This window comes from Rhineura floridana, chromosome 10 (assembly GCF_030035675.1).
Source record: "Rhineura floridana isolate rRhiFlo1 chromosome 10, rRhiFlo1.hap2, whole genome shotgun sequence".
In the NCBI taxonomy this organism is placed as follows: domain Eukaryota; kingdom Metazoa; phylum Chordata; class Lepidosauria; order Squamata; family Rhineuridae; genus Rhineura; species Rhineura floridana.
Window position 1 is genome coordinate 62,123,402 of NC_084489.1, and position 18,059 is coordinate 62,141,460.

Consider the following 18,059-nt stretch of genomic DNA (forward strand, 5'->3'; position numbering starts at 1 on the left):
CCAGGGCAGAAGTTGGGGGTAGATTTCTCTCTCTCTCTCACTCTCACTCACTCACTCACTCACACACACACACACACACACACACACTTTTTAATTCCTCCCCCTCCCAACACACACACACAAGAGTGCCTGGCTTTTTCATTCCTCCCCCTCCCAACATAAGATCCAGGATTGCTGTACTTCTTTGCCCCTGTGAAGGCCATGTTAGAGAAACAATGGGGCTTTGAATGCAGCAGATCCAAGTCCTCCCTGATCCGCTCCCAGAATGCCCGATTTATGGCCCTACTGCCCTTGGAGCGCTGTCAGTGATAGCAGAACAGCTGCTGCACTGCAGAAGTCTCTGCTTGTGAAGCTCCTTCCCTCTGCACCCACAGAAACAGAGGTCTACAGCATCCTACAGCTCTTCAGCCAGCCACCCAGGGAGTTTAGGATCACCCCCTTAAGCTAGTATAGGGTTGTTCTCTATGGCTCCAGTCCATTGTACTCTGTGAGACTTACCTTTGAGTAAAAATGTTTAGGATTGCACTGCAAGATTATAATCCTAAACACAATTCCTAGGACTTCATTCAGAGTAAATACGCAGAGGATGGTGCTGTACAGCAACAATACAAATAGCAGAGCACATGGATAACTGAAATTTCCATCTGTATATTTCCTATGTTAACACTTATGCCAAGTTTTGTTTAACAAACAAATGAGCCTACTATAAAATGGCTATGAAATGATAGTCAGCTGGGCATATGCTTTATGTTCTTTACAAAAATAATACACAGGCATGTAAGAGGAAGAATTTCATTGCTTTGACTACACTACTGATAGATTAAGTTCAGACTGAAGAAGAATTAGAACTCCACTATCTATTAGACAATGTGGGCAACAGTTACATGAATCTAAGGTTGTGGTCACACTAGTAGCTTCAAAAGCAGCAAGAATGTTTTTTTTCTGGTTGTGTTTTGAAGAAACTCTGCCCTGGACTCTGCCCGTTGCTGACTTTAGACCTTTCAGGACCACTCCCAGCAAAGCATTGGGCCAGTCACTGTCTCTGAGCTTACAGCAAAGCATTTCCATTGGCCACATCTGGAGAGGCAACAGGTTGATCTACCAATCAGTTGCAAAATTTGCCTGAAGCTGAATTTTAAAAAATGTGCTGGAGTTGATCCGACCAGGTTTTAGCAGAGCTTAAAAGATTACTGTTAAAAAGTAATAAATTATAGTTGCAATTACATCGCCCAAAAAGTACTAATTACCATTACAATTGCTCCAAAAGTAACGGATTACTTTTTCTCAAAAGTAATCACTACAATTACATTTCAATTGCTTTTTTTAAAAATGCCTACAAGGTGCTGGCCTTGGCTGCTGCACATCTAAGTAGACTAAAACAACATTAAAAATACACACACACATACAGAAGTAGTAGAATAATTCTTTTTATCCATAAGATAGCAATGGTGGTCTCTCCACTGGTAAGGGAGGTGGGGAGGGAGGCAGAGGCCACTACTCAGATCTTTGCACGTCAAATCAAGTGCAACCCCCCCCCTCAGCCAGCAAGCATAATCTATCTCACTTAACACCTCCTGGACCCTGCCCTGCCCCCAACAAAGGGACACTCACCCAAGCAAACATTTTCGCCTGAGATGCAAAAAAGTTAAAATACTGCAAATACAACACAATTGCCAGAGAGGGTGGTGGAGGCCACTTTGTGTGCCAAGTGCAAACACAGTATGTGTACACACACACACACACACACACACACACACACACACACACACACACACACACACACACACACACACACACACACACACACACACACACACACACACACACACACACACACACACACACACACACACACACACACGTCATCTTTCAACTCCACAGTTCTCTCCATTCTACTGCTGCCTCCTCCTCCTTGCCCTCCAGCTCCTTTTCCCCTCCACTCCATTCTTCACCACCCCCATCCAATTTTTAAACAATTGTTTTCTCCACTCCACCCCGTCTCACTCTCCATCTCCTCCCTTGCCACCTCCTACCCACCCACAGCATGAGGGAAGAGGGACTCTGCACGGAAGCCCAGTTTAAGGCACCTGATTTTCATCCACAAATCAGAGGAGCAGAAGACTTCCCCTGCGTCCCCCCCCCAAGTAATGCCCCAAAGTAATGCTGGAAACATTACAATTACTCCACAAAAGTAATAAAATTACTCCTAGTTCTATTACAGTCAAAATGTAAAGGAATTATCCACTCGTTCTTCAAAAATGTAATGAATTACAAGTAATTTGTTACTTGTAACTAATTACTTCCAAGCTCTGGGTTTTAGAGTAAAAAGGGACAGAGTTTGGCTAGCATTGTGTGCTCCCATTTTCAGAAAGCAGTGGAGATGCACTGGAACTGGCACAACAGTAAGTGTGTCTCTACCCTAAGATTTGGGGACATAACACATTTATTGTTTTGAAGAAGAAGCCCTCTTATTTATCAAAAGGAAGTAGAAGGCTGATTGTCCTGCTTCTCTCTCCCTGCCAACCTCTCAAATTATAAATTGATAATATAGGACAGCCTTTCCCAACCAGTGTGCCTCCAGATGTTGTTGGACCACAACACCCATCAGCCTCAGCCAGCATTGCCAATGGTCAGGAAAGATGGGAATTATGGTCCAACAACATCTGGAGGCACACTGGTTGGGAAACGCTGATATAGGATATGGACTTTCAGTATGAATTACTCATAAATTTGAAAACAAAAAAGCATTTCCTATTCAGTTCAACATAAAATTTATTTGTTATTACATTTATATCCCACCTTTTCCCAATGAGCTCTAGGTGGCTTACATGTTTCATTTCCCCTCTTCCAATTGTATCCTCACAACAACCCTTTGAGGTAGGTTAGGCTGAAAGTTGGTAAATGGCCCAAGATCACCCAGTGTGCTTCATGGTCAAGTGAAGATATGAACCCTGGTCTCCCAGGTCATAGTCCAACACTACAACCACTACGTGACACCACACTGGCTCACTTAAGTATCTTACTTGAACAAGATAATACTTTATAATTAAATAATATTAAAGAGGTTGTGACAACCACAAAAAAGCACAGTATTTTTTTTCCTTTGATGGTGTTCCCAACACCTACTGTCTGGATTTTTCTTTCTGTACAATATGTGTCAAGCCATATTACATTCAAGTTTTCTCTGGAAAGTAATAGACAAGTGCAGCACCTATCATTTTTATCTGTTCCTTTTGCTTAGCTGACCTGGCTTTGTTAAGGTAGCAAATGTTGGAATATTATAACACTGTGAAGAATGGATTGAACTATATTTTATTTAGTGTCAAGTCATTTTTTAAAGGCAAGACAATTCTACTTTGCCTCCCCTTGTGTTTTTGGCATTCTTCACTCTCGCTCTAATAACAATTGTTTCCTGAAAAACCATTGTGGCTGCCTCATCCTGGATTTATCTGGGGGTTTGATCCTCAGTCCCACTCTCTGGCTATGTGATTTAGAGGAGGGGTTCCCAAGCTGTGGTCCGTGAGCTTCATTCTGGTGGTCCACAGCATGTCTCCATTAGATATTCATACAAATGTTTAATTGTATTTTATTGCTTCATTTATTTCTTATATTGTATTACAATTTGAATTCTATCGAATGCAAATTGTAGTACAATATCATACAATATAAGGAATTAAATAAAATATGATTAAAAATCATATAGCACAACAATTAGTACATCACACAGAAAAATCATGAAGTGGTCTGCCAAGACCATCAGCAATTTTGAAGTGGTCCATGGAGTGAAAAAAAATTGGGATTGACAGATTTACACAAGTGTTATATTCACTTCCTTCTGTGCCCCGCAGCCTTTCCACACCATCTGCAAATCCCTGGAGACTGGGGCGTGTAGAAATAAGCACAGATCCGCTTATCATATTCCCACTGGATAGCAATAGTCTTGGGCATTTCTGAGGCAAGAAATGGAATTGCAGGTTCTAGGGCTGAGTGAAAATGACCTCCAGAAATTCCCCACCCTGTTCGTGGGAGCAAAGTGGGGGGAGGCAGCATTTCACTGAATGTTCTCTGAGGTGGGAGCAAATTCCACAACAGTTTAAAAAAGAAAATTCTCAGAAAATTATTTTCTGAGAAATTTTGGCTCAGTTAATAATGAATGAGATTTTATTGTTAAATTCATACTGGTCGTGGACAAAGAGAGTAATGGACTAAGAGAGGAGGACTGAAAGAACAAAGCGCTAAGCTCATTGTTTCCTTCAACAAGATTAAAATATATTGGATCGGATCTACAGTTGCACTGTATTCACAGATGGTGAAATTTTGGGGTGAAGGGATTTTCCAAAATATTCTCCCCCTCCTTCTGAAATCTTCCAGTAGTCGACGGGGGAGAGCTTTTATTCCAATGCAAATGCTAGTATTGGAGGTGGGATATTTTCATCAGGATAGCAGCAGCAGGGAAAAGGGAAAAAATCTCCTCACCCAAGTTCCCATGTCTGATTGGGCCCTTCCACATCTGCTATTTTTTTCAAACAAATTTAAAAAACAATATAACGTTGTTTGGGCCTAAGGCTGCAGTCCTGTGCACACTAATCTTGGAGTAAATCCCATTGAATCTAATAGGACTTATTTCTGAATGAAAAGGCATGGGTTTGTATTCTAAGGTCACAATCCCATGCACACATACTTGAACTCTATGGGACGTCTAAGGAAATATGCATGTATGTGCTGTAAATGTTCCAGCCCTATTACACACCGTACAGTATACAAAGTTATTCACTTAACCACTTCAGCTGATTTCTAAAAGTTAACAGCAATTGATATGGTTTATATGTTAATATGTTAAGGATACTGTCTTTGCTGAGCCTAAAAATTAACATAGCTTTGGGTTTGTCCCCTTGTTATTCACTTTTCTAGTGCAGTTGCTGAAGCTGATGGTATTGAGCCACTGATCAGCCTTCTGAGTGCTAAGAGAGATGGGGCCGTGGCTAGCGCTGCTACCGTTCTCACAAACCTGGCCATCCAGGAGCCATTGCGTCTCAGCATCCAGAGCCACGGTATTATGACTGCAATTGTAGAACCACTACATTCCACCAACAGCATAGTGCAAAGCAGAGCAGCTCTTGCTGTGGCTGCAATCGGTTGTGATGCTGATGCAAGGACTGAGGTGAGGTATATGCCATGTGGTGTCTGCTTTGAAAATTGTCATTAGGAGGAGGGGGGGACTGATATCCTTTGCTTTTTGTGGCTTTCCTGGATTGATACATTTTATAATGCTTTTGAGAAAAATCCAGTTTGTGGTTCTCTAATGCACACATATAGGTTAGCTTGTAATAAGCATTTTGGAAATAAGAAATATTAGGCCCACCTCTGCTTTCTTGTTTCTCAGCCAAGTTTGAAAAAGGTTTGTAGGAATCCTACAAAGCAATCAGGGCTCTGTGTGTGTTTAAGACTGCACTGTGAATCGGCAGATTATGCAAAGAGGAGGATCTAAATATGGCTCTTAGTTACAGTATACAGTATATAATTTGTGCAGGGAAATTTTACCATGGAGCACTGTGCAAGGTTTTTTACTTTGAATTCATATGATTGATGCAAGTTAGACTTGGGACAATAGTTTCCTGTTAAAGCCCATGCCTTTGCATGCAGAAGGTTCCACATTCAATCTCTGGCTTCTTCAGTTAAAAGAATCTGAGAGCAGTAGGAGGAAGATCTCTCCCTGAGACCTTTGAGAGCTGCTCCCAGTCAGAGTAGCGAGTGCCAGGTCTAATTTGTTACATTTATACCCTGCCTTTCTTTCACCATGGAACCCAAGGGAGCATACATGTGGTTCCCAGGCAGTCTCCCATCCAGGCACCGACCAGACCCAGATCTGCTTAGCTTCAGCAAGATGGTAGCCTCATGTGCCTTCAGTCCACAGCCTGGGACCTAATGGATTAGTGTGTGTAAAACTGTTCAGTGTATTCATATGTTCAATCTGATTCATCTACTCATCACTCTGTCTGTTTGTGATTAAGCATGCCAGCCTTGCCACTGGAAACAGTGTATACTGCTGTGACAAGCAGCAGACTGGAATCCTTCCTCACTGGCAGTTGGGCCCAATGCTGGTTCCAAGCCCTTGGGCAAGATGCTCTCAGGGGAGTCCCTTGTCTGTGTACATCCACCTCCTCTTCACCACTGTTGCCATTGCCCACTTGCTTGGATCTCCTGCGCCCAGTCTGCACCCCTCACAATGGGAGAGGACAAGGCCCCTGTCAGTGAAGGAAGGTGAAACAGCAGGACCTAGAGGATTAGCAGTGCCGCCCCCCGCTGGGGCATGGGCCTCAGCAGGTGCCTGACAATGCCGATCTGTGACACCTTCCCCAGGCAGATCCATGCAAGTAAGCATCCCAGTCTACCATTTCACTCACTAGGATAGGGCACGGTCAAGTAATTCCTGTGTTGCTCTTTGCAATTTTCTTTTCCTTGCCCAGAAAAGATACACACAGAGAACCTCTAGAGCAGACAGAGCCTTCCTTGTTCAGCTTTCATTGTTGCCAAGTGCCTTTTACACTGGACAGTCTTCCAACCTGAATTAATATAGCCTCTACCAAGCAATATATATGTGTATATTTCTTTTTAGTTACGGAATTCAGGTGGGCTTGAGCCTCTTGTGAAGCTCCTACATTCTAAGCATGATGAAGTCCGAAGAAATGCCTGTTGGGCTGTTATGGTTTGTGCGGGAGATGTACTAACAGCAGCTGAAATGACCAGGCTAGGGTGAGTAGAAAGGCTGCTAAAGTGGAAGGGAGTGGTAGATTTCTTTTAATGATGACAGTAGTGTAACTTGTATTTTTGAATGTACAAGTGTATACGGTGCTCCTGTTCAGGATTCCAGTCAGCCAGCTGTGCCCCTTTTCAGCATACTCCATTCCATTCCCTATCCCCCCAGTTTTCTATTTCCCTCCTCTAGCAGTCAACATTCCATGCCCACACTGAGTATGCTCAGTCCTTAAGAAGCTGCTTTCCCCACCTCCCCCCATTTTGTTTTCCAGGATATTTTTTTTCTTCTGCAAACCTTGGCATTTTTTTCAAGCTTCCTGATAACTTCCTTCATGTGCATGGATGATGCTGTTTTGACTGCATAAGGATCCATAGAGAATTTCTCTATTAGTATATAGAGATGAATTTTTCATTTCTTAAGATGCATGTAAATAGTGTTGAGAGAAATGATTTCATAGGTTATTCAGGCATACTTTTGCACGGCTGTAGCTGTTATGCATTGGTCTTAGTAAGTATATAGAGAACTAGAAAAGGCTGAAGAGGTACAGTCTTAACCCAGACATAACTAACTACAGAATGAGTCTTTTTGTAACAGACTTATATCATGACAGAAGAGAACATTTTCTAATGAATTGTTTAGTGTACGTGTGTCTTTTTAATATGTCCTTTTGTTTTTGGAACAGTGCATTAGATATTCTTGAAGATATTAACCTGTCTATTGGGCGCAAAAATAACTTCAGTGAAGCAGCTTTGGATAAAATACTTGATCACAACCTTCCCCAGAAATATAGTCAAATGGGTTTTTTAACATCCAGCAACATAATAGCAGATGGGTTCTACGATTATGGTCAGGTACTTTTGCTTTAAGTATCTTAAAATCTTCAGAGGGCTGCTGCCTGGCTTCTTGCTCTGATTATACCCCCTCTGCATCAACCGTGGCCAAAGAACTCTTTCAAGGCAAGACTTCACATACATGAAGCAACCCATTACCTTTTCCTGCTTCCATTGGCTGCACTGGGGTGGGTTGGCTGGCTGGCAAGCTGGGTTACTGAGCAACAGTGCTGTATCTGACGAAAAAGGACCTGAGTGTTCACTTATCTCCAATGAGATCCATATACATAGTGCAGAGAGAAATTATTTCACAGGTTATTCAGGCATACTTTTCCATCACTGTAGCTATTATGCAGTGCACTTGGTATATCGAGAACCAGAAAAGGCTGAAGGGGTATGGTCTTAAGCTAGAGGTAACTAATTGGGCTCCTACTGTGAGGAAGGGTGGGATATAAATAAATAAACCTTCCACATGGCATGCTGATGCACCAGGATGGTTTATAGATGTTTTCACAATAGGAACTAAAGGCTAGGAAATAGCTGGAGATCTTTCCTGAGTGATTTAAATGGGGAACTTGAAGATGTCATCACCACGCCTTGCCCATTGTTAGCTATGGGGAGGCAGCAGATGTGGTGTGTGAAGAAACAAAACAAGCAGTTTTTGGAACAGAGAATGCTGTGAGTTGAGAAGTGGAGGACAAAAGCATATTTGGATGTGGGGTTCTCTGGAGAACAGGTGTGGAGAAGCAGACCTGCTGCTCTGTTGAGGAGGCATGATGTTTGTCTCCAATTATGCTCACTATTTATATTTGTAAATAAAGCAAATTTGGCAAATGTTGAAAATCTCTAGCACTCCCTCCTACATAATCTTGACTTGCTTATAAAGTTCAAGCAAAGTAAACCACACTCACAAGAAAGAGAAGTTTCTTAGGGAACAGAATTATAAACAAAAATATGTTTTTGGGGGGAAATACTTGTTTTTGCCTTGCGCATCTGGATTTGAGATGTTATGTTTTATATTTCATGTATATGTTGTAGATGTATTATTAATAATTACTTGCTTTTAAAAACTAAAAAAGTACACTTTCAAAAACCATTTGACTTCTATTCTCTTTCTTCATGCTTTGATTTTTATTAAGCAGATACCAAGTTCGAGCTGTCTTTTTTTTTTTTTAGTGAATGACAGGCAGAGCAATCCTAAACTCTTTCCACAGGCTGGAGGGGTTAGGATTGTATGGAAATGCCCTTCTGCTGCCAGATAAGAGCTCTGGGGGCATGTCTACTTCAGAGGCTCCCGGTATGCCTATAGAAGACTGTGGCCATAGATTTATTACCACTGGTGTCCTGTTGGCCCCTTGGTTTGATAGGGAGGTCCCAGAATTGGAGTTGTCACCCATACCAGCCCAGAACTGGCATAACTGATTTCCCCCCATTGGAATCAATTGGGGAGTGGTGTTGAAAAATCAGGGGAGGAAAAGGAAGTACATATCCACCCCCTCACCTCTGCCCCTGGCAGGGATTTGGAAGTGTCAGGTCATCCACCACTTCACTCCTCACCTCTCCTTACTTAAGATTGCACTTGGGAGTTAGCAATATGAATCCATAAAAAACACACTGCTTAAAATCTTGTGATGGGAAAGCTTACTTTGTAGTTTTCACAAAATTATTCAAGATATGAACAAAACTAAAAAAAAGCTTGTGTTTTCAGAAATCAATTTCTTCAATTCATGTGAACCGTTTTGGCTGCTCAGACAGTGACTGTCTGTGAGCTTGAGACTGAAGTTGATTATATCTTGTGCTTCATTCTACTCTTCCGATGTAGGTAAAACCTGGTGTCAAGCTACTGTCACTGGAGGAACTCAGCACACAGGAGCTTAATGATCATCGTGCTATAATCTTAATATATGCTAAATCACCAGAACTGTGAGTCTGTTAAATGCTACCCTGACTTGGATTGAGTGTTACATCAGGCTGAGTATCCTCCAGAACAGATTATTCAAAGGGGGGTTGCTGGGGGCTCAGCAGGAAGGGGGAAATCAGCCCTCCTAAGAACATAAGAAGAGCCTGCTGGATCAGGCCAGTGGCCCATCTAGTCCAGCATCCTGTTCTCACAGTGGCCAACCAGGTGCCTGGGGGAAGCCCGCAAGCAGGACCCGAGTGCAAGAACACTCTCCCCTCCTGAGGCTTCCGGCAACTGGTTTTCAGAAGCATACCGTCTCTGACTAGGGTGGCAGAGCACAGCCATCATGGCTAGTAGCCATTGATAGCCCTGTCCTCCATGGATTTGTCTAATCTTCTTTTAAAGCCATCCAAGCTGGCGGCCATTACTGCGTCCTGTGGGAGCAAATTCCATAGTGTAACTATGCACTGAGTAAAGAAGTACTTCCTTTTGTCTGTCCTGAATCTTCCAACATTCAGCTTCTTTGAATGCCCACGAGTTCTAGTATTATGAGAGAGGGAGAAGAACTTTTCTCTATCCACTTTCTCAATGCCATGCATAATTTTATACACTTCTATCATGTCTCCTCTGACCCGCCTTTTCTCTAAACTAAAAAGCCCCAAATGCTGCAACCTTTCCTCGTCGGTCACCGCCAGTTCAGAACCCATGAGCGTATACGTGAAATTAAGATTTGTTGCTCCAATATGCATAATTTTACACTTGTTTATATTGAATTGCATTTGCCATTTTTCTGCCCATTCACTCAGTTTGGAGAGGTCTTTTTGGAGTTCTTCTCAATCCCTTTTTGTTTTAACAACCCTGAACAATTTAGTATCATCAGCAAACTTGGCCACTTCACTGCTCACTCCTAACTCTAGGTAATTAATGAACAAGTTGAAAAGTACAGGTCCCAATACGGATCCTTGAGGGACTCCACTTTCTACAGCCCTCCATTGGGAGAACTGTCTGTTTATTCCTACTCTCTGCTTTCTGCTTCTTATCCAATTCCTTATCCACAAGAGGACCTCTCCTGTTATTCCATGACTGCTAAGCTTCCTCAGAAGCTTTTGGTGAGGTACCTTGTCAAAAGCTTTTTGAAAGTCTAAGTACACTATGTCCACTGGATCACCTCTATCTATATGCTTGTGGACACTCTCAAAGAATTCTAATAGGTTACTGAGACAGGACTTTCCCTTGCAGAAGCCATGCTGGCTCTGCTTCAGCAAGGCTTGTTCTTCTATGTGCTTAGTTAATCTAGCTTTAATCATACTTTCTACCAGTTTTCCAGGGACAGAAGTTAAGCTAACTGGCCTGTATTTCCGGGATCCCCCCTGGATCCCTTTTTGAAGATTGGCGTTACATTTGCCACTTTCCAGTCCTCAGGCACGGAGGACCTGAGGGACAAGTTACATATTTTAGTTAGCAGATCAGCAATTTCACATTTGAGTTCTTTGAGAACTCTCGGGTGGATGTCATCCGGGCCCGGTGATTTGTCAGTTTTTATATTGTCCATTAAGCCTAGAACTTCCTCTCTCGTTACCACTATTTGTCTCAGTTCCTCAGAATCCCTTCCTGCAAATGTTAGTTCAGGTTCAGGGATCTGCCCTATATCTTCCACTGTGAAGACAGATGCAAAGAATTCATTTAGCTTCTCTGCAATCTCCTTATTGTTCTTTAGTACACCTTTGACTCCCTTATCATCCAAGGGTCCAATCGCCTCCCTAGATGGTCTCCTGCTTTGAATGTATTTATAGAATTTTTTGTTGGTGGTGTTTATGTTCTTAGCAATGTGCTCCTCAAATTCTTTTTTAGCATCCCTTATTGTCTTCTTGCATTTCTTTTGCCAGAGTTTGTGTTCTTTTTTATTTTCTTCATTCGGACAAGACTTCCATTTTCTGAAGGAAGACTTTTTGCCTCTAAGAGCTTCCTTGACTTTGCTTGTTAACCATGCTGGCATCTTCTTGGCCCTGGTGGTACCTTTTCTGATCTGCGGTATGCACTCCAGTTGCGCTTCTAATATAGTCTTTTTAAACAACTTCCAAGCATTTTCAAGTGTTGTGACCCTCTGGACTTTGTTTTTCAGCTTTCTTTTTACCAATCCCCTCATTTTTGTAAAGTTTCCTCTTTTGAAGTCAAATGTGACCGTGTTGGATTTTGCTGGCAATTGGCCATTTACATGTATGTTTAATTTAATAGCACTATGGTCACTGCTCCCAATCGGTTCGACAACACTTACATCTCGCACCAGGTCCCGGTCCCCACTGAGGATTAAGTCCAGGGTTGCCGTCCCTCTGGTCGGTTCCATGACCAACTGGTCTAGGGAATAGTCATTTAGAATATCTAGAAATTTTGCTTCTTTGTCGTGAATGGAACACATATGCGGCCAGTCTATGTCTGCGTAGTTGAAGTCACCCATTACTACCACCTTTCCTAGTTTGGATGCTTCCTCAATTTCATATCTCATCTCCAGGTCTTCCTGAGCATTTTGATCAGGGGGATGATAGATCGTTCCTAGTATTAAATCCCTCCTGGGGCATGGTATCATCACCCACAACTATTCTGTGGAGGAGTCCACCTCCTTTGGGGTCTCGAGCTTGCTGGATTCAATGCCTTCTTTCACGTATAGAGCAACACTGCCACCAATACGTCCTTCCCTGTCCTTCTGATATAGTTTATATCCAGAGATAACCATATCCCACTGGTTTTCTCCATTCCACCAGGTCTCCGTTATACTCACTATTTCAATGCTCTCCTCTAAGACCAAGCACTCCAGTTCTCCCATCTTGGTTCAGAGGCTTCTAGCATTAGCGTACAGGCACTTGTAAGCAGTGTCTCTCTTCAAGTGTCTTTGGCACTTTTGGTTTGGCCTGTGGTAATTTTGCCCTTCTGAATTGATATCCTGCGCCCCTGCTCTCACAATGCCTACTTCTAGGCCTACCCCTTTTAAAATTTCATCATTTCTTTGGTCTTTATCCCAGGGGGGAGGTTTATTCCGAACCGGACCTTCCTCAGCTCCTGTCGGGTTTCCCCCCTCAGTCAGTTTAAAAGCTCCTCTGCCACCTTTTTAATTTTAAGTGCCAGCAGTCTGGTTCCATTCTGGTTCAAGTGGAGCCCGTCCCTTTTGTACAGGCCCGGCTTGTCCCAAAATGTTCCCCGGTGCCTAACAAATCCAAACCCCTCCTCCTGACACCATCGTCTCATCCACGCATTGAGACTACAAAGCTGTGCCTGTCTGTCTGGTCCTGTGCTCGTGGAACCGGTAGCATTTCAGAGGAAGCCATCTTGGAGGTCCTGGCTTTCAGCATCCTACCTAGCAACCTAAATTTTGCTTCCAGGACCTCACGGCTGCATTTCCCCATGTCATTGGTGCCAATGTGCACCACGACCACTGACTCCTCCCCAGCACTGTCTACTAAACTATCTAAACGATGGGCGATATCCGCAACCGTCCTACCAGGCAGGCATTTTCCATTCCTCTTCCATTAGCAGACACCTCTGTCTAATGAAAAGACTTTGAGCACATAGAAGGACAACAACTGGCTGCAGCAACCCTCTGGTTTTATAACTTTCAATTAGGAATTTAGGAAGCCATCCCTCTACTAGGTCAGACTATTTGTCCATCTAGCCCTGCACTATTTATTCTGATGCAGCATCTCTGTAGTGTCTCAGGCAAAGGCCTTTCCTATCAACCGCTATTTGATTCTTTTAACTGGAGTTGCCAAAGATTGAATTAGGGCACTTTTGTATGCAGAGCATGTGCTCTTCTGCCATGGAGTTATGTTGTTCAGTATTAGTATCCTGAGTTATAGATGTTTTAAAAATCCAGTTATCAGTTGTGGCACCAATGTCCCTCTTTAACTATCAGGCACTGAAGGAGACATCTAAGGGAGCACCCCATGCCTGTCTCATTGAATGAAATAATCTTAGCCTTCGGGAGCAGGGGGAACAAACGGGTGCCAAACCCTCAGTCCTTGCCCAGTCTCCAACACAACCAGTTATAGAGAAACTCCTTTCTTGTCATCAGCTTTGGGGCTTCCACCTTCTGCGACCACCACTTGCCACATTATTTTCGATAGCTGGATGCAATCAGTCTTGGCCTGGCCTACCCCTATCTAATCTCTTCTTCCACCACTAATTTCAGTCCAGTTGTGCTGAGGATTAGTCCACTTTCTGCCTAATTCTCTACATCTGCTTAGTGCATCTAAGTCATCATGGCATATGTTTTACTTTGTAGTTTTTCTGTTAGTTACTATCATATTCTGCTATCAAACACATGAGGGTTTTTTCCCATTTCTATGCTGGAAGATATCACTAAAAAGTTGTTTGTTAAAAAAACACATATTGAACATCTGTAATAACATCACATTTTAGGTGGAGGGTTGTTTTGCATAGCCTTTTTAGTAACACTCTCTTTTCTGAGCACTCAAAGTTTAAGTTAAAGCAGTCCTGTCACGTAAACGAAATAAAATGTCCCAGGACAGATTGGCAATAGGTACATGAATAGAGAGAAATAGAAAAGATGGAGGGGAAATCCAAAGAAGGAATAGAAAGGCAGAAAATGGAAATGGACTGCCTTCAAATCGATTCCAACTTATGGCGACCCTATGAATAGGGTTTTCATGGTATGCGGTATTCAGAGGGGGTTTACCATTGCCGTCCTCTGAGGCTGAGAGGCAGTGACTGGCCCAAGGTCACCCAGTGAACTTCATGGCTATGTGAGGATACGAACCCTGGTCTCCCAGGTCGTAGTCCAACACTCTAACCACTACGCCACAAGGCAGAGACATGTCTAAAAGACCATGACATGAAAGGAGTACCATACAGTTTCCTACCTCTCTAGTTTCATCCCTCTTTAAAGATGACACACTAACTGACCACAAGATTCAATAAATTCCCAGTCCAATTCTCTGTACTTCAGTAGGCTTGTGCCTGCAGTACTGAAACACCAATCAGAATGTTCTTAATACAGGGTTTGGCTAACCTGCAAGCTGGGTTTGGCTCCTAAGAGGATTTTTGTAGTTCCCAATAATTTGGCTTTTAAAAAAGTCTCTTCTGCTGAGGAGTCCCCAAGTGTGTCCCCAGCTGTCCTGCTGAGGTGTCCCATGGCCCTCTAAAAATTGGGTGCCTCTGTCTCGATTTACTTTGAAAGCATGTCTCTTCTTCTAGAGCAGCACCACTCCTTCCCGTTTCTTGAAGTCTGGGACTTTCTTGCAATGTCAACTATTGCAAGAAAGACTTAAGAGTTCAAGAAACAAGAAGGAACACTTCTTCCTCTTTCCTGAGCAGTAAAAACTTCTTAAATTGGTGCCACACCAGAGACTGAAGAGGCTGCTTTGCAAGGTAAGTGGAGGTCTTTTCTCCCCATCACAGCACTGGGCTGGGAGGAGAAGAACCTCTCCTCCCAGCGTAGTGCTGCCGTATGGAGGAAAGTCCCTGCTCCTTTATTGATTGGCAGAAGAGTGGAGGGGGCTGTCTGTGTGTTCAGTGGGTGTGTCTGTGGGGGTGGAGTGTGTCGTCTGTACATGTACTTTAAATGTGGTGTTTGCGCATGTACATGTGTGCAAGGGAATGGGTATTGGCCAGTTTGGCCATGCACACAGCTGGCATGTAGCCCTTGGAGGGTTGGCCGTTGGCTTGTAAAAGGTTAGCCACCTCTGTCTTAGGGCATGCTGTCTTGAGGGGCATGTTCCTCTGCTTGAATATGTGACATGCATTTTTACTTTTTTTTTCATGCAGACATATTTTTAATTCTGTTATGTAGGCAGAAGACCAGTATGTCTGTCAGATATGATGGTGTGCAGCAACAACATTGTGTCCTTTATTGTTTCAGTGAAGTTGCAGCTCCTCCTGTTCCAGCAGAGGAAAAATCACAAGAGGCTCCTAGTGCCCGAGTTGGGTCCTCCGTCAGCAGTACTACCAGAAAAATTAGTAGAGAAAGAGCCAGGTATGTACTGAGTTTTAGAATTGCTGTTTCCCTCTGGATGTGACAGATTCTAAGCTGGAAGAAAACTGTTCTGAATTCAGTGAAGATAAATATATGTAAAACAAACAAACATCTCCCTGGTCAGCTTTTGAAACCAGAACGAAGAACTGAAATTAGAAAATTCCTTTGGTTTGAGATGCAGTCGTGGCCCAAGACATCTTGCTGCCTGAAGCAAAGCCCAAGTACCACACTGCCGCCACGTTTGAAAATCTTGGTGCACCATTTAGACCTTGGTTCCTGCCTTCATCGATCCCTCTGCCCCCCACCCTGTCCCCATGTCATAGTGTTGCCTGAGGTTAGTTGCTTTACTTTGCTGCCTGGCCAGGTCAGCTCTGCTGTGATTCTAAGCTAGGAATGGGCGAGAAATTCAATTCAGTTCTCATTTCAAGCCAAACTTATCAAATCCATGCTTCCGAAACAATATGAGAACCAAAACACAGCCATCCATCGAAATTTGCACTTAGTCAATTTTTGCAATGTGGTTCTCCAACCAAACAATGTTTACAAAAATGCATATGTTAGGGGAAAGTGTGCATAAAAATGAATATATGAGTGAAAATAACATACAAAAATGCATTATACGATGAGATAATGCTTGCAAAAATATGTACATTAGTCAAAACTGCCTACAAAAATGTGTTTATTAGGAGAAATTTGCACTAAAATACTGGAGAATTTTCATAAGGATTTTTGAGGTGTGGGGCAGGTAAAGGCATGGCTGGGATGGGCTGCACTAGGGTGTTCCCCATAAGGAACTCCATAGTACAGCTGATGGGGCTGTGCTTAGCAATTATCAGCTGAGGGGTGCTGAGAGTCCTTCTTCAAAAGGTCTGCTCACAGTGCCCATCAGCTGGTTAGTGCTGAGAAGATCACCTTTTAAGGCAATTTGTCAGGTGATTGGTGCTGACAGTGCACCTTCAAAGGAGCTCACTCTCAGCACTGATCACTCTCAGTGCTGAGAGGGAGCCCCTTTGAAATCATCACATTATATTATAACAATGTCAGGTGATTGACCCGTGGGTGGCCCCACCCTCCTGTCAAAGTTGACCCGCAGGGATGGGGAATCCAACCCCATTGGCTGGATCCAGTTTTCTGCCCCTGAGATAGGACTCTAGTCTGGTCCAGCCTGGCTCTTTTTATGTTCTTAGCAGGTTCTGGCAGCAAATAGCAGCTTCAAGGGAGAGTTGTTTTCAGTGGGAAAGCTGTGTGTGTGTATGTGTGACAAGATCTTTTAAAAATTTATTGGTCCTACCAAGGCTGCTCTGAGTTTAAAAAAAGAGAGAGAGGATATTCTCAGTCCAAGGAATTATAGACATAGGTGAAGTCACATCTAGACTGACCCTTAGGGCTTGTGTACACTGCAGCATTTAAGGTTCATGAATTCACTTTGCCGGGCATATGCTTCCTTTGGATTTGGCCACCCTGGACCATCTTGTATTTTAATTGCTGCTGAACTAAAAGGGAGCCCTGTTTTTACACAACAGCAGCCTTTCCAAAACTAAAAAGGGATTCCATAGATCAGGTAGTGTTATTTTTTGTTATACATTATTGGTGTTCATGTGCCATCTTTATAACGATTCATTTTGTATTAATAGCGATCAAAACTGAAACCAGACATGTTAATACCATCACTTGAATGAAAAGCTACAGGCAGTGTCAGCTATTTACTGAGCACTTATCTGCTTGTCTGCATTATGCATTTTGAGCTTGTGCTTAAAATTTCTATTGACAAGGTAATCTTAGTAGATAAAAAAGAAAGAATACAAAAAAGAAAGAATAGACTCTGAATGCAAGCTCAACTTTTAAATATGCATCACAATTCTAGACAACTTACCGAATGTGTTTATAAACACTAGTTTATAAAAATTTCTCAAATCAATGTCTCATATAGTGTTAGATCCTCTCAAACTCATAAAGTTGTGAATTCCAAAATAAAGCACACATATCATATTCTATATTAGAAAAGAACTGAAAACATTAGAAGCAGTGAATTATCCAGTGTATTAATATCTACTTTTTAAAACATCTGGAAAACACATTAATCCAAAATCTGTGCTAAGCAGAGGAAAGCCTTTTAAATTATATTCAGCAGCAAAAATGAGATTTACCCACCCACATATAATAAGGACCAAATGTATAGGGCATCTAACTCCCCAATAAATACATCATTTCTGTGGCTCTCCATGATTTCCTACTTCCGCAGATACAGCCCTTCTGAATTTCCCCCCTCTAATATAATCACTTAATACATCTCCACAACATGATTTATATAAAATAATATACAATATAATGAAAGAACTGTGAAATAACAATGCTATCAACATTCATGTATGTTCCCCCCAATGCAGATCTGCATTCAAGCATGAAATGAAATTTGTTTGTCATTCTTACAAAAACTTTATCTCTGCTCCTTATTACCAGTCACATCTGGGTTTGATCTCTGCTGACTGTGTGCTTCTCTCCTGTTCTAAAAAGCCAATCTTTTAGTGTGTGTATATGTGCTTAAAAATCTCCGGTAAATTAATAGGGTTGAATCCAGACTAAAGCTAC

General features: G+C 42.5%; 1 protein-coding gene across 5 annotated transcripts in view; it reads left to right on the forward strand.

Moving 5' to 3' along the window:
* Positions 1 to 18,059, forward strand: part of ARMC3 (armadillo repeat containing 3) — a 99,722-nt gene that overhangs the window by 59,564 nt on the left and 22,099 nt on the right. For all 5 annotated transcript variants that reach the window (XM_061587075.1, XM_061587079.1, XM_061587078.1 and 2 more), the window contains exons 11-15: positions 4,912 to 5,161; positions 6,617 to 6,753; positions 7,440 to 7,608; positions 9,410 to 9,510; positions 15,357 to 15,470. In XM_061587075.1, the coding sequence (XP_061443059.1) occupies positions 4,912 to 5,161; positions 6,617 to 6,753; positions 7,440 to 7,608; positions 9,410 to 9,510; positions 15,357 to 15,470 (771 nt within the window). The remainder of the gene's footprint in view (positions 1 to 4,911; positions 5,162 to 6,616; positions 6,754 to 7,439; positions 7,609 to 9,409; positions 9,511 to 15,356; positions 15,471 to 18,059) is intronic.